The 14706-nt window shown below is 32.9% G+C and overlaps 2 protein-coding genes across 2 annotated transcripts; one reads left to right on the plus strand and one right to left on the minus strand.

Annotated features, from left to right (window-relative positions):
* Positions 1 to 4710: 4710 nt before the first annotated feature.
* On the minus strand, positions 4711 to 6961 carry LOC116345765 (cytochrome P450 6A1-like). Its single transcript, XM_031775435.1, has 4 exons — positions 5766 to 6961; positions 5576 to 5676; positions 5379 to 5501; positions 4711 to 5318 (listed from the first exon to the last, which is right to left on the minus strand). Exons 1-4 carry the CDS (start codon positions 6850 to 6852, stop codon positions 5121 to 5123), a joined length of 1509 nt encoding a protein of 502 aa, XP_031631295.1. The 5' UTR covers positions 6853 to 6961; the 3' UTR covers positions 4711 to 5120.
* A 4287-nt stretch (positions 6962 to 11248) lies between these two features.
* Positions 11249 to 12357, plus strand: LOC116345844 (homeobox protein Hox-A3a-like). Its single transcript, XM_031775556.1, has 2 exons — positions 11249 to 11670; positions 11890 to 12357. Exons 1-2 carry the CDS (start codon positions 11506 to 11508, stop codon positions 12355 to 12357), a joined length of 633 nt encoding a protein of 210 aa, XP_031631416.1. The 5' UTR covers positions 11249 to 11505.
* Positions 12358 to 14706: the final 2349 nt, after the last annotated feature.

Raw genomic sequence — 14706 nt, forward strand, 5'->3', positions numbered from 1 at the left:
TATGCAACATTCAAGAGACGTGTCCACTGCTGATGTTCAACCAAAATTCCTTTCGGTGTTCCAGTTGTGCCAGAGGTGTAGATCACATAAGCCAAATGAGTAGGAGTGAGTCCCAGCTTGAGTGGATCTGGGTTTTCGATCGGAAAGGCGAAAAGCGAGGTGTTGTCCAAATCCACTACTGGAAACTGATGGTCTCCAAGTGCACTTTGACCAGTAGAATCTGTTAACACACATATTGGTTCGGTTTCCTGCAGAATAATTTGAAACCTTCGACTTGAGTGGGCTGGATCAAGAGGTACATAAGCACCGCCGGATTTTAAAATACCCAGAAGGGCAATAATCATTTTTGTGCTGCGCTTTACGCAAAGTGCAATACGATCTTCTGGTTTGACGCCTTGTGCGATCAAGTAATGTGCCAGCTGATTTGCCCGTGCATTTAATTCCGAATAGCTCAATGTTTCTCCTTCACATTCGACAGCAATCGCTGATCCGTCACACCTGACTTGTTCTTCGAACAACTGATGAATGCACTTTTCAGCAGGATAAGTTATGTCAGCTTTGTTCCAGTTATTGAGGAGCAGTGTGCGCTCAGCTTTGGGTAGCAAATTCAGTCGGCCAACAGGTTTCTGTGATTGATCTATGCTATGAGCCGATGCAAGTAAAACCAGCAAATGTGATGATATGCGGCTTACTTCCTCTTCTGATATCTTATTATTATCATAGATCCAACGGAAGGACTCATTATTTTTGTTGATCTGAAGCGTGAGTAAACTGCCGTGAGCGTCTCTTGAGGGGCATTCTTCTTGGATGTCGATTAGGGACACAGCTAATGCCCATGGTTTTTTGCTGCGCAATTCATTTGAAGAACATGTGGCATGTCGAACGATCAAATCTGACAAGCATGGTAAGCTGTCAACTAGTTCCATGCAATCTCTCTCTATTTTGGCCACAACGCTTGAAAAGGTATCACTCAAATCGATGGATGTAGAAAATGGTACAGTTTCAGCAAAAATTCGCGTTGCCAATACATCATCATTTTTGAAAATGGCATTCGATTCAGTTGCATCCCATCCGATTTGTAATTGTGTCTTTTGGGTATCTCGAGCAATGTAAATGAGCCATGCGGCGATAAGCTCTGTGGCACTGGATCCTTCAGGTAATAAACTTTGAGAAGCAGATGCGGCCCATGCAGGTGGCTGATTGGCATTGTTTTGCACTATTGAAAGTTTACATAGTTCAAAGTTGGTAAGAAAATGGGACCAATGGCGATTTGATCGCATGGCCTGTGCATATGATGTGCCCAAAAATATGGCTTGTTCAGTCGTTATAACTGGAATTTGATCGCCTACGAGAAGATGACATTGGTTCGCAAGTATCCGAGCTGATATGGCTCGCCCATTTTCATCCAAGAAATGACTAATTTCAACAACCCCATTTGCAACAGCAACGTGCCAAGCATTTTTGTCAATTGCCAGTAATGTTCCTGGTGCTTCTTTGCGTATATATATACCATTTACGTGTTTCAACTCACTTATGCTCACCACTCGATCGACAAGAAGTACTTTTGAGGTTGCAAAAGGACTGGGATCACTTCCTGCCCACGTGTTAGCATACACGAGACGTACTAGTGAATCGGCACATCGACTCCACTGTAAAAATCCAGCTGCGACTGGCGTTCTTCGATTTGCATAAAAGCTCTCATTCTGCTCGTTTGTTGAGACGGAACGACACCGGTCATCAAGTGTGGCTACTGTAATACTCGGATCACTAACAACAAGATCCAATATCAAATTTAAACGATCTTTTAAGGCAACAAGCTGTTCCTCTGAATGACATTCCTGAATGTCGTCGAACATGATGTCAAGGCGACCGTTTGGACGATCTGTCCAGAATGTTATTTGTAATTCATTGGTATCAACTCCTCCGCCAAAATAAGATGAACAGTGACAACCTTCAAGTTCTTCTTCATGATCGAAGAGCATTACGTTAACGAGAGGGCCAAAGCTTCTGTTTGAACTATATTCAGCAAATCGTCGAATTTCATCGATGTGATAGCGTTGATGAACAAGGACTGATTTTGTTTCATGATCAACATGCATTAGAACATCTTTGAGTGTAGCGTGCTTAGGTATACGCAATAGCAGTGGCACGATATTCGATGTCATACCGAGCTCTTGCCTCAAATATGTTCCGCACACCGGTAAGCTGAGACTTACATATTCATTTCCATGTAGACTTCGAAACAATAGTTTTGATACGCCAATGTAGAGAATGGCTTCTGGAATATTCATTTCTGCTGCTATCTGTTGAAGTTTTTGGCGTTCATTGTCATTCAATGACTGTGTACAGCGATAAGTGATTTTTTTCAATTGAGAATCGACATTTCGCTGTGTGTAAGCATGGTGCTTAATTGACTGCACATGATGTTTCCAAAAAATTTCGTCTTGTTCATGTTCTGCTGAAGCATTATAGGCTAGATCTGCTTGAATAAGTGCATCAAAATGCAATTCTGGCCACGCGGCGATTAGTTTGCCTTGTTTTGAATTATTATAGGCGGTAGTGATCATGGATTCTAATTTGGCCCAAGATCTTACATCGAGAAGGCTGTGATGAAACTGTGCATACAGTATATGCGTGTTGTTGTCGACAATGTAGAGAGTAAACTCATACAATTTATCTTGGGTCATGACGCATCGCTGATTTGCTGCTTCTTGCATGCTTTTGTATGCTTCTTCCAGCGGCGTGGAAAGACTGCTGACATCAATTGTTCTTATTTCTTGGTGAATGCTACGATCATAGATCTGCCAGAGTTCTTCATCATAGAAAACGAACTGCGTTTGAAATAATGGAATTTCCAAAGTAAATTGATTAATCACATTCGTCAAAATTCCTAGATCCAATGGACCCCGAATAACTCGATAAAACCAAATGCTGCATCTAGCATCAGGTTTTATTTGTTCAATAAGAAATAATTCGCGTTGGGCTCGAGTAGTACCACTACGTATCAATGAAGCATCAAAATAAGTCGTCTTTTCATTAGATAAATTCTTTGTCTTCCTTTCCATGATTAAGTCGTTCAATTTTTTCGACACTGTGTTGAATTTTAAATAAAACCTGAAAAGGAATGTCCAGTTAACATACTCATTCTGTTCACTATAATTTAACAACAATTTATCAGAAAAAATTGCTTTGGTTGTATAATATAACCGAAAAAAAATGTTTGTATTCTAAAACACCCATCATTGTCAGTTTTATTGTTTTGAAAATGTCGAACATATTATTAAAATATTAGTAACAATTCAATATGAAATATATTGATTTTACAAAGGAATTAATTAAATTGAAATGATCCGAATCACTCAAACTTCAACGCCACATAATCAAAATTGAAATTCATGAAATAAATAGAAACTAGAAAGCTCAACAGCTGCCGTTTCCTCAACAAAAATAATCATCGTATGTATCTTTTCCATTTTTTTTTTTTTCAAATAATATTAATATTATATTGATCGAGTTTGTTCGTGAACCTGTTCTGTTTAAATGTTTTCACTCGTTTCATGAACTTAAATAAAATGAAAAGAATGATGCTTACCTTTTACTATTCAATGAATACTCCAAAATAAACAAAACGACCAATCGTAGTTCAAAATTAAATGATGAAAAATATTCGACACTTATAAAATTCTGATCTGAAAATTTCGATATTAAAATTTGGACACAAAATTTTATTCACAATATCGAAAAAAACGAGTTACGTATAAAATATTCACAGTCACTTTCTTTCAATTTAGAATGAGATGAGAATGAAATGCATCTTTTTCTTCTTCTCCTTTTATACCAATGCCGATATCGTTGTTGCAATGTTAATTTAAGGTTGTTTGGTATTCATGATATATTACAATATTTAAGGTTTGGTGTGCCTATACTAACAAGACAATAAAAGAAATTATCTCTTGATATAAGAACGGTGATCTTTTAAATGTAATCAGAGACAGGTATTTTTATAATTCTATATAGAAAATATGTGCAACGCAGATATTCCAGAAAATCATAACAACCTTTAAGCTGTGATAAATTGGTCATAATTAAAAAAATATATATTTACTCAAACAAAACAAAAAATCTGCGAATTCTCGTCAAATATTTTTTTTTTATAGCTTTCCATCAGTGAGTGCATCAACTGGTTACTAAGCAGGACTTTGTCACCAAGAATATTGAACTTGACATTTTGACTTTCTATGTGAGGTTATCAATTATGAGTTATCAGTTTGTTTTAGCGCTTGGTAACAAATAATCTCGTATTTCCACGTAGTTTTCAAACAATTTTGAGACACTTGAACAAACGTATCTCTTGCAAAATGTTTTGATTGAACTCTCAAATCTCAAATAATTGGAAAAAATCCTTAGTTAAAGTATTAAAACAATATTTGAAATAATTTCTTTGAATTCATTTTATTAGTTGTCATCGATTTCACGGAGTAAAGCATACAGTTCTAAAAAGTATTGTCAATTGTAGCTGTTCAATTAGAGAAACATTACTTAGAAAAGACCAATAGACTCGCGCACTACTCAGCTCCATCTCTATGATGAGAACTTACTACTTTAAGCGTATAAGTGCACTGTTATTTGCAATAAATTTCAGTAAATGTATCATACATTTATTTAATACGTAAGAAATACAGTCAAACTTTTATCGAAATTATTTATTGATTGAAAATCTGATAATTTGGCAATTAGTATTTAATAACAAGGGTATATTGTAGGTAAAAAAGAAATAAGATCTATTGAAATGATCTTTGTTTTGAAAGTTTTTAAAATCATAATCAGCTGAAAAAATCTCTTTGATCATACATCATAATTGAATGGCTTTGAATGGGATCTAGATCTAGACTCGAGTCTCAGTTGACAATAAAATAGTAACATGAATATTTTTGTATAGATTCCGGGTCACTATAATCCCATTGAAACTTATTGAATTGTAGTCTTATTTAAAATGCTTTCCTTAATTTTTCGAATATTCGATAAAATATGATTATATTTAGATGTAGAAAATCTGATTTCAGCTATTTTTTTTTGTTAAAGTATATTGATAGTGGCTATTGATGGCTATAATTTTATTTTTAATTTTCAATTTTGGTGATTTTAAGCCATGTTCCATTTTCCGGTTCGAGAAAGAGTTTCTTCGGTGAATATTTGATTGGAATTTGTGTTCTGCTGCAAGTTGAAAGTTCAAAGTTTTGCAGTAATTTAACAACACCGATTCGTGCTTGAAGCATTCCAAATCTCAAGCCAATGCACTTACGAGGACCATCTCCGAACTATGAGAAAAAAATAAGTAAAGTTGTATGCATTTTTTTAAAAAAAGTATTATAACATACAGGCAAGAATGATTGCGATGGTCTCTTCTTAACTTGGTCGGGAGCGAATCGGTCTGGTTCAAACACATCCGGATTTTCATAAATTTCTGGATCACGGTATATAGCATACGTTGGAATGAAAACCTAAGTAAAAAAAATACTCATCAGTATTGTATAAATACAAATGTATAGACTCAACAGAATATGTACAAACTTACAAGCATTCCTTTCGGGATTGTGTAGTTCGAATTCGGTACTTTATAGTCATTCGTTGCCATTCGAGCTATGGAGGCAGCTAAAGGATGTTTTCTGATTGACTCTGCGGCAAAAAAGATGTGCAGATATATAAAAAATGCAAAAAAATAATATAATATTACAAAAGAAAAGCTTATGCGTCTTAAAATTTACCGTAAATACATTGATCGATATAAGTCATTTCATTAATTGCCTCATAGGTCAGGTTGCCATCGTACTTTTCTAGAATTTTGTTAATCTCAGCTCTGGCTTTGTCCTGAATATGTTTGTTTTCCTCCAGCGCCAATTCGTACAGACAGTATGTCAAAGTTGTGGATGATGCTTCAAATCCAGCCAGAAAGAAGACAAATGCTTGTGCAGCAATTTCGAGTATCGTTAATCGGTCTGCGTCTGTTTGTGCATTTTTTAAATCAATCAACAAGCTCATGAGATCATTCCGTTTTACATTATTATTTTCGCGATATTCAATTGTTTCTTTGACAATTTTCAAGAAAAAATCGGTAACATCTTTGTGATGAGCTCGAACGCGCATGAATCTGGCTAAATTGGTGTTTGAAGTAACCAGCGTTCGTTGGAATGAACTAAGTTTTGGTTCTTCAAATGTTTTTTTACCAATTTCACGGAATTTTGAGTGTGGATCTCTCAGGCTATTGCAATCAATACCAAGTGTACATGCTCCAATGACATCAGTAGTAAAGCGACAAAACCATTCGTGGACATCAGCTTCACCATTCAATTCAATGTCACGATTCAAACAATCAACAAATTCATTGGCCACCGCAATAGTATTATTAAACATAATTTTCATTTTTGCACTTGAAAATGTCGGTGTCAATTTTGATCTTAATGGTCTCCATTTCTCATAGTCAAGATTGAATAAATTGGCCGACAATGGGTCATGCTTTTCATTGTAAAATGAACCACGACTCCAAAAATAATGAAAATCTTTGATGAAAATGTTTCTTATCAAATTCAAATCGTTGATCAATAAAACTGGACTTAAAAAGAAATAGAGACCAAGCATTGGCGCACCATTTTTTCGTTCAGAATAGAATTTAGCCAAAAGCTGTGACAAGTGCTCGGTTTGTCGAAGAGCACACAAATTTCCAGCGGGAAAATTTGGCTTTACAAATTGAATTCCATGCCGTTGCCAGTAACTGTACTTTCGTTTAACGTATATAAATCCTAATATGATTAATATACTTAACCAAATTGTCGTGCTTGAATACAAAAAATCCATTTGAACTGCGGAACTTATGCTCGTGTTGTTTCTATTCAGTGCTGTGCTGCTTCGTCCGTATATTTGTCGTTTGACTTTGACGATTGGAACTGTTCACAATCACAATAACTGATATACTGATCTTGAAAACACAACAAACCTGCCAATTTATTGGTTATTTTTGATCTCATTTTCAATTAACTTTAATGTTTTTATTTAAATTTTGGACTCATAAAAGGCTTAACAATTATAATAAAACGTTATAATAAACGGTATCTTTATAACTCAGCGGACTCAGTTCACTCGCATTATTTATTGTTATTCATTTCATTGTCTCCAGGCGAAGTCGTTCGCTACTGATGTTTAATTTGTTGAATTTGAAATAAAATATTAGTCCATGATAAATCATTTGGAAAAAGTGACAGGATGTTTGGAAAAAGTGCTATCACCATAAAAACTTGTACATTTTATTTTCTTACCAAAATAAGTAATCTCAGCAAATTTGAAGAAATTTCAATCAAAAATGAGGGTACCTCCATACAATTTTTTTTATTTTTGGATCAAACACGAAGATTTTGTATGTGAGGTACCCCTATTACTTTTCCGCACATACTGAGTGTGTAAAGTAAAGTATTGGAATCTGTCGAAAAGCTAAGATCCCACAAACACATGTTTTCTGAATGTTTTCGGGGCTAGAGAACACCAATCTATCGTTTCTTTTTAAAATTGTTAACACGATAACTTTCCCCCTGAAACGTAATTCAAAATGTGGTTTCACAGGATAATTTGGTGACCCCAAATTGGGGTCACAATGCAGAAACGTTCATCTTACGTATGTAAGACATTTTATTTTGTTTGAGTCAAAAAACGTCCTCTTGTCTACAGGCAAAAAATTCGGGTTATTTGACAATTTAATAAGAAGTCTCATCTTGCGAGATTTTCTACGTCAATCAAGCTTATTGCACCATAGGACAAATTCTTATCGTCTCCGTGTGATTAATTCATTTGTTAAATGGAAAGACATTTTTAAATGTATTTGTTTTGAGAAATTCGCAAATGACATAAGTCCGTTGAACCTTGATTATAAATTTATTTCTCTAGATAGAAATCGTGGAGTCTAAATGTGCTTTAATACAATCAAATGGCCAAAGAAACTGTCTATTGATTATAAAGTACAGCTTTTGCATATTTTTGCAATTATTTGCGCAAGTTGCAATATGTTCGTACACAAAGCTGCAAGATTTTGCCACTTTATTTTTCATAAAGACATTTGATTAATCCAATTTATTTTTACTTTTTATACGTCCATGACATTATTTGAATAAACCTGCTCAAGGATAAATGGTTAAGAAAATATTGGTCTCTTATCACTCGAAAATTAAATTTATTTATTTATACTTTTAAAATTAAATTGGGCAATATGAACTTGCTTGAGCTGGTTATTTCGCCCGCTTCACTACCACAACACACAATTTTTGTATTCACTTCAAAATATCACATGTTCATTTATTTGCTCAAAGAAATTTGGCTTGGTTCAACAAACTTTTCTTTTGCCAAATTAAACGTATAAATTTTCGATATTTCTTGAATGGTCGACTACGTCTTAATCTTTTTAAATCATTGGATTTTATTTTTTGTTGGTTTGTAGCTTGAAGTCTGAATTTATCGTTTATACCGTTAGTAATAGACCAAATACAGATTAGGGACACACAATTTTTTAGATAATTTGTACGAATATTTTAAACTCAACTGACGTAAGCTTCTATATGTGTGCTGAAAATATCTGAATACATTGCTGGGACAGTGTAAAAATTGAACATTTTGCCCCATTCTCTCTCTCTCTCTCTCCAAAAATGTCTTTTAATTGAACCAATAAAATAAAAAAAATGAATCATCCCATGGTAATAAATAATTTGCATGGTGCATTATACTTGAATAACAATAAATTAATTTGGTTCCTTGAACCTTCTTCGAGTTGAATGATAAAATGACACTTTTGTTTGGTGATGTCAAATTTTTTGATTCTTTGAACGCAAATAAATGAATTTACAATAATTGTTTGTAATTAAAATTGAGTTCCATGGCTGTTGTTGTCGCAATTCAATATGCATCAAATAAACATAAACGATATCTTGTTATTTGATTGATTCGAAATTTTTCCTTTGAATTATTGGCTGGGTATATACTTAGGGCTTTTGACGAGAGAAAATTCTTTTGATTTGCTAAGGATTTTTAGGCAAGTTCTCTCCGCATTAATCACCTTTTCCTTTTCTTTCACAAAATGATCAGAAAAAAACACAAAAAAACAGACCAAATTACCCCTCTACATTTTTGGAAAATGTTGGTTAAATAAATCTGGTGTATATAAAAACTTTGAATCGAAAAAGTTACAGTGAATTGAATCAACACACGTAGATTCGATGAACAAACGAAAGTGTAAAAAACTTATTCCTAAACTCCCGGATTCTTTGAATTGAAATTAATTGTCAGACAGTGTTCTTTGTAAAACAATCTGAATGTGGCCAAAGAATCCCATCTAATACGAAAGAAATTTTAGGATTTATGTGATTACAATGATTTTAATAGATTTAAACAGTTGTTGTGATTGTTTTTTGTCAAAGCGCGACGATGACAAGCAACGTTGACAGTAGCGCCATGGTGCGGTTGCCAGCGAAACTAAAAAATGGCATAAATTTCGATCGTCTAAATCAAAAATGGTACAAATTTGTGCCACCCAACATAAATAGTGACAACCATAATGAAGTTGCTGCGTTGTCCAGCTGCCATTGTCGTCGTGCTTTGTTTTTTGTTATTAAAGAATGAATACGACCGTTTTTATATGCTTACACATATAGCGCAAAATATTGAAAATGTAAAAAGTGTTCTCTGATATCCGCCGCTGATCTCCATCAAAATGTGAATTCGCTTTTTGTTTTATGCTAGCTGGTATTAAATTTTTCAATCAAAATCTAATTCAGTTGATCGCAATAAAAATGAAAAGATGAAACATTTGAAAGTTTCACACATCCACAAAGTGTTTACGCTGAAGTGTTCACACAGTTTATAAATGTTCCAACTAAAAGATAGAATTCTTTGTGAATAGAGCCGATGATGAATTCAATCATAAAACAGATTGAATTTTTTTTTTCTAATCAAAGTCTATGTATGCGAAAGGTTAATGGTGTGGTGTGTGCACCATGTCGGTGTCGGCGATGGCGGTATATGATAGCCAGTTATCATATATTTTCTCACGTATATTTACGAACATGTTATTGGTTTGAACTCTTCCGATCATCAACGACATAAGTAGATGCATAAAGCAACCATAGTAGCTAAGACAGTCAGAAATGTGCTACAAAAAAGTTTAAAGGTATGAATGAATTCAATTCAAATTTTTAAAAAATATCTTATAGTGGAACATTTTGTTAAATCAAAGTTTCACTTTTTGCATCGAAATCTAAAAAACATGTTTTTTTTTTTTGCAATAGACACATTTTATCTATTTACATATTTGTTTATGTTCTATAGACAGAATTTCGAATATTCTCGAAAGGTGTCATTTTTCACACTTGAAAGTGCAAACCTCGGATATTTTTTAAACGCGTCGATATTTTTCGGTAAAACTTCACTAGCTTACTCTCCATAAATAAAATAATAAGTGTACAAAAAATTATGGGTCTAGCTATTTCCGAAATATATTAAATATTGCTCCAAAAAATCGTCAATTTGTATGAAATTGTATGAAAAAAATGAGCTTGGTCTCAAATTTTCTGACGGCACTGTACATGAAGACATATGATAGCAAACTCAGTTCGGTTATTAAAAATGAATTTTTTCTATACGAATAATTGTTTTTAAACATTTTATTCATATTCTTAAGATATTTTGACATTTTCTTTGTTTACTCAATTGTGTACAGTGTTGCAAAATGTGCAATTAAGTATATACATTAAGCCATATAAACAAACATAAAATCATTTAAAAAAGTTTCTTTCTTTTTCACCAACATGTCATACCTAACTCAAAATCTGTCTCCTCTGCTTCGTACTCATTTTATGATATTGTGTACATTTGTAGGATCAAATACATTTGGTCTAAACATTTCAAGACATTTTGTTTGCTAACATATGATGGATTTTCTATTTTTTTACTCATATTTCATTGATTTTTAATATTTTTTTATCATTTGGTTTTTAATAAATAAACCTGTAATCTTAAATTAATAAATAACTTATTAATCTTATTACTTATTTTAAATAAGTAATAAGATTAATTCACATTTGTCGTAATGTCCATATTATAAGACGTGATAACATGAAGCCAATTCAATTTCAAGTGTGTTTTAACAATTCTCTTTTTTGTAGTTTTTCTTTTCATTTTCTCCCTTGTGCATTGTTTCGCTTCTGAACAATGTAGTCTCTATGTCGATAATATGGTGTTAAGTGAATATGGTCGTGTCTACGCCCCTCTGCAACTACAACTGAAAACATATTTAAGTTGATGCCATGCTCGACACTTCATCATTTTCCGTCTGTCTCTCGTCCGATAAGTTTCTACCAAACTTTAAACTGAAAACTGTGAAAGTGCATTTTTTACTATTTTACTTTTTTAAACTCTGCTGATTTATCTTACCAACACATTTATTGTTTGTGAATTGAATATTTTGTGCTAAAAATGGGAATTAGTGAAATTGTTGATCAAACACGCCGTCACCGCACTGCATTTACAAGAAAGCAATTGGGTTGTTTGGAGAAAGAATTCGATAAGCAGAATTATGTGTCACGATCACGTCGTTGTGAATTGGCTAATCAACTGGACCTTCCTGAGTCGACAATCAAGGTACATATTTTGTCGTTTTTTGCTATTTTTTTATTTTTTTTTTCTTCAACTGAGTATATTTTATGCAAATTGAGTGGTTTTTAAATTTGAGTTCCCAAAAAAAAAAAAAACTCAAATTCAACACTTAAACCACAACTACCATAAATTCGAAACATCAATCAAATCAAGCGAATTAAAAATAATTGACTAACATAAATATTATGTCTATTTTTGGTTTAGATTTGGTTCCAAAATCGTCGTATGAAGGATAAACACCAACGAATGACAATAAATTGGCCGTATGCGGCGGTTTACAACGATCCAACATTTGCTGCTTCATTACTTCAGGTGGCGGCTAGTTCAGTTGGTATGTCATATTACGCGCCAATGATGTCGCAGATACCTTTTCCGACACAAATTACATCGGCTACTACGAATCCATATGCATGGTATTCGCCATACCACATGCAACATCGAAACTACCCAACCAGTGATCCAACTTTCACGGCAATGCCTTCAAATGTGTCAACGTATTTAAATGAAGATTTTAGATTTGGCCTAAATAATACACTGTCACTAGCACATATGTCAGAAACGAATTCTCTGTCATATTCATCCAAAAAAATTGATCATCCAACTGTGGACTCGAAGAAAATAGTGAAATCCGAAAAGACAAACATTTTTAAGCCGTACAAATTGGAGTGTTGAATCTCTTCATTTCTCATTTAAATATCTTGTATTGTTCATGTTGAACAAACTGATTTGTAAATTGTAATAGTGATTTGTAATAGTGTATATTGATTTTTTGTAATATATTTTCAAGTACTCCTAAGTATTGAATAATTTTGTAAAAATGATAAATTATCTATATTTTTTTACTCAATATTCACGTATCTTTTTATTTCATATCAATCAAAGGTTCTTTCTAACAACTCACTTTCCACTTCGAAACAGTCTGAGCATATCTTAATTTAAACAAAAAAATAAAATGAACCAATAAGCCAACCAATTCATCGCCTGATACGATGGAACCCTCGCTATGTGTTATGCAAAATAGGTAAAACCGATCTTGTACTAAAAAAATCATGTAAGCACACCGAGTGAGTTGTTATATGTTTTTAACTCTCGTGTATAAAAAGCATTGCAACCAAAAATTATTTACTATGGATTAATTTGTTAGACTTTTCATAGATACCACCGCCAGATTTTCAGTGTATTATTTTTGGATTCATTCCAAATAGTTATAATACTACATTAAAATGAATGCCTGAAAAGATCGAGACAAACGTCGAGCCACTTTCATTTTATGAGTGATTTTTGTGCATTTCTATCATGTACTAAGCATATTATCGAATTTATCTAAACTATTAAATCTGCTTGATTTCTAGTTCATCAAATATCAAGAATCGACAATTCATAAATTATTGTCATACAATTGCATTTTATCTTCTGGATTTTCATATCCACTTCGTTGGTAATTATTTGCAATGTTGTATATAATATTTCATGCTGCAATTGCTTTTATCAACAAAATCTTTGAAATGATAGCTAATCACTTAAATCACGTGTCAAGCTTATACGGAGTCTGTGAAAATAATTTTATTTGAAAAAAAAATGTCGTTTATCTTGTATTCATTGTCGTAAATGCTTACATTTTTATGAACTTCAACGATGATAGGAGTTTCTCTATTATCATAGAGAGAGAATTGTAAATGTTTTATCGCACAAAAATCATTTGAACCCATATTATGTCACAACACACGTGCAGATTGGCGTTGTCAATTTTATATTAATTTTTCGCCTAATTCGATTCACCATTTAGAATTATTGCGAACTAATGGCTGAAGCGTGCATAGAACCCTATTATTATTTACCAAATACCATTCATATCATACACACCGCGTTTTCTACACCATATCATCAAAGTCTATTAACATTATTACAAGTTTTTGTTGAGAGGAAGGGAATTTCAAGTTACTTCAAAACACATTAAATCAGTTGTATTTATTCGATAATATAAACTAAACTAAATTGGATTTAAAAAACGTTTTGAAGTGTAAATTCTTGAAATATGTATTGACCAATGCTCAGCTGTACATCAACGAATGACCGAAAATATTCGGCGTTTGATCGAACGTGACGAATATTTAAATTCTCTGGTATTGAATTTTATTTTACAATAAAAAATACAATCCCATAAATATAACAACATCTAAAAAACAAATTATTCTGAATTCAAACCAATGTAGTTTTACTGTAGTACAACAAAATTAAAAATTACAAAACAAAGGTAAATACATTCATTTTCGAAAACGTATCCCTCTGTATCTGATAATATCAAAGGCTAATTTTCATTTATACTTATTAGTTTATGAATAGAAGCAGTGAGAACGATTAAATTACTAGATTGATCTATTGCAAACAAACTAATATTGATTCAATTGAGGGCATGCATATTGGTGAAATAGATACATTGAAAATTAATTGCACTTCCTTAGGACGAACAATGCCCATGTGTCAAACCAAATTAATCCAAACCATTTGTCTTTTATTGAAATTTGTGCAGCAATCGATATTGTTTTTATTCAATAAAAATGAAATTTTCAATCATTGCAAAATATCGATTTGCATTCTCTTAACGTATGTCTATGTTCATTTGTACCTAAATTGAAGGACATGCTGATTTCAGTCAAATTCAAAGGCACATGACACGTATTCTCTTTTTTACCTTTGCGATTGTGTTAAAAATATGATTTTATGATTATATGGGCTCTCATAAACACATCAGCGAAAGAATGTAAATGTTTTTTTCTTGTTCCTTTTACCGACATCGATCATTTTTCGGTTTGTTGTTTTGGATTTTGTGCGTAAAAATGTCGTTTTGAAGACATTGAAGTGAAACGAAGAGTAGAATAATTTGAGACTTTTTCGAGGAATATGAAAAGTGCGATTCGTAAAGTCATAAAGTACTGAACGATATTTCATTCGTTTATTGTCCGCATTCACTTTTTTCACATATTGAAAGTTCTGTTTAAATATCCATTAATGTGCACATTT

The sequence above is a fragment of the Contarinia nasturtii genome, unplaced genomic scaffold, assembly GCF_009176525.2.
Source record: "Contarinia nasturtii isolate CC-2019 unplaced genomic scaffold, AAFC_CNas_1.1 Cnas_scaffold_1371, whole genome shotgun sequence".
NCBI lineage: Eukaryota > Metazoa > Arthropoda > Insecta > Diptera > Cecidomyiidae > Contarinia > Contarinia nasturtii.

Bases quoted from the DNA above. Each gene is read 5' to 3' on its own strand.
- LOC116345765 (XM_031775435.1), bottom strand. From the start codon at position 6,852: ATGGATTTTTTGTATTCAAGCACGACAATTTGGTTAAGTATATTAATC. The intron at 5,502-5,575 runs GTAAGTTTGTAC...TTTTTTACTTAG, and splicing joins CAATCCCGAAAGGAATGCTT to GTTTTCATTCCAACGTATGC. The intron at 5,319-5,378 runs GTATGTTATAAT...TTTTTCTCATAG, and splicing joins CATCGCAATCATTCTTGCCT to TTCGGAGATGGTCCTCGTAA.
- LOC116345844 (XM_031775556.1), top strand. From the start codon at position 11,506: ATGGGAATTAGTGAAATTGTTGATCAAACACGCCGTCACCGCACTGCA. The intron at 11,671-11,889 runs GTACATATTTTG...TTTTTGGTTTAG, and splicing joins TTCCTGAGTCGACAATCAAG to ATTTGGTTCCAAAATCGTCG.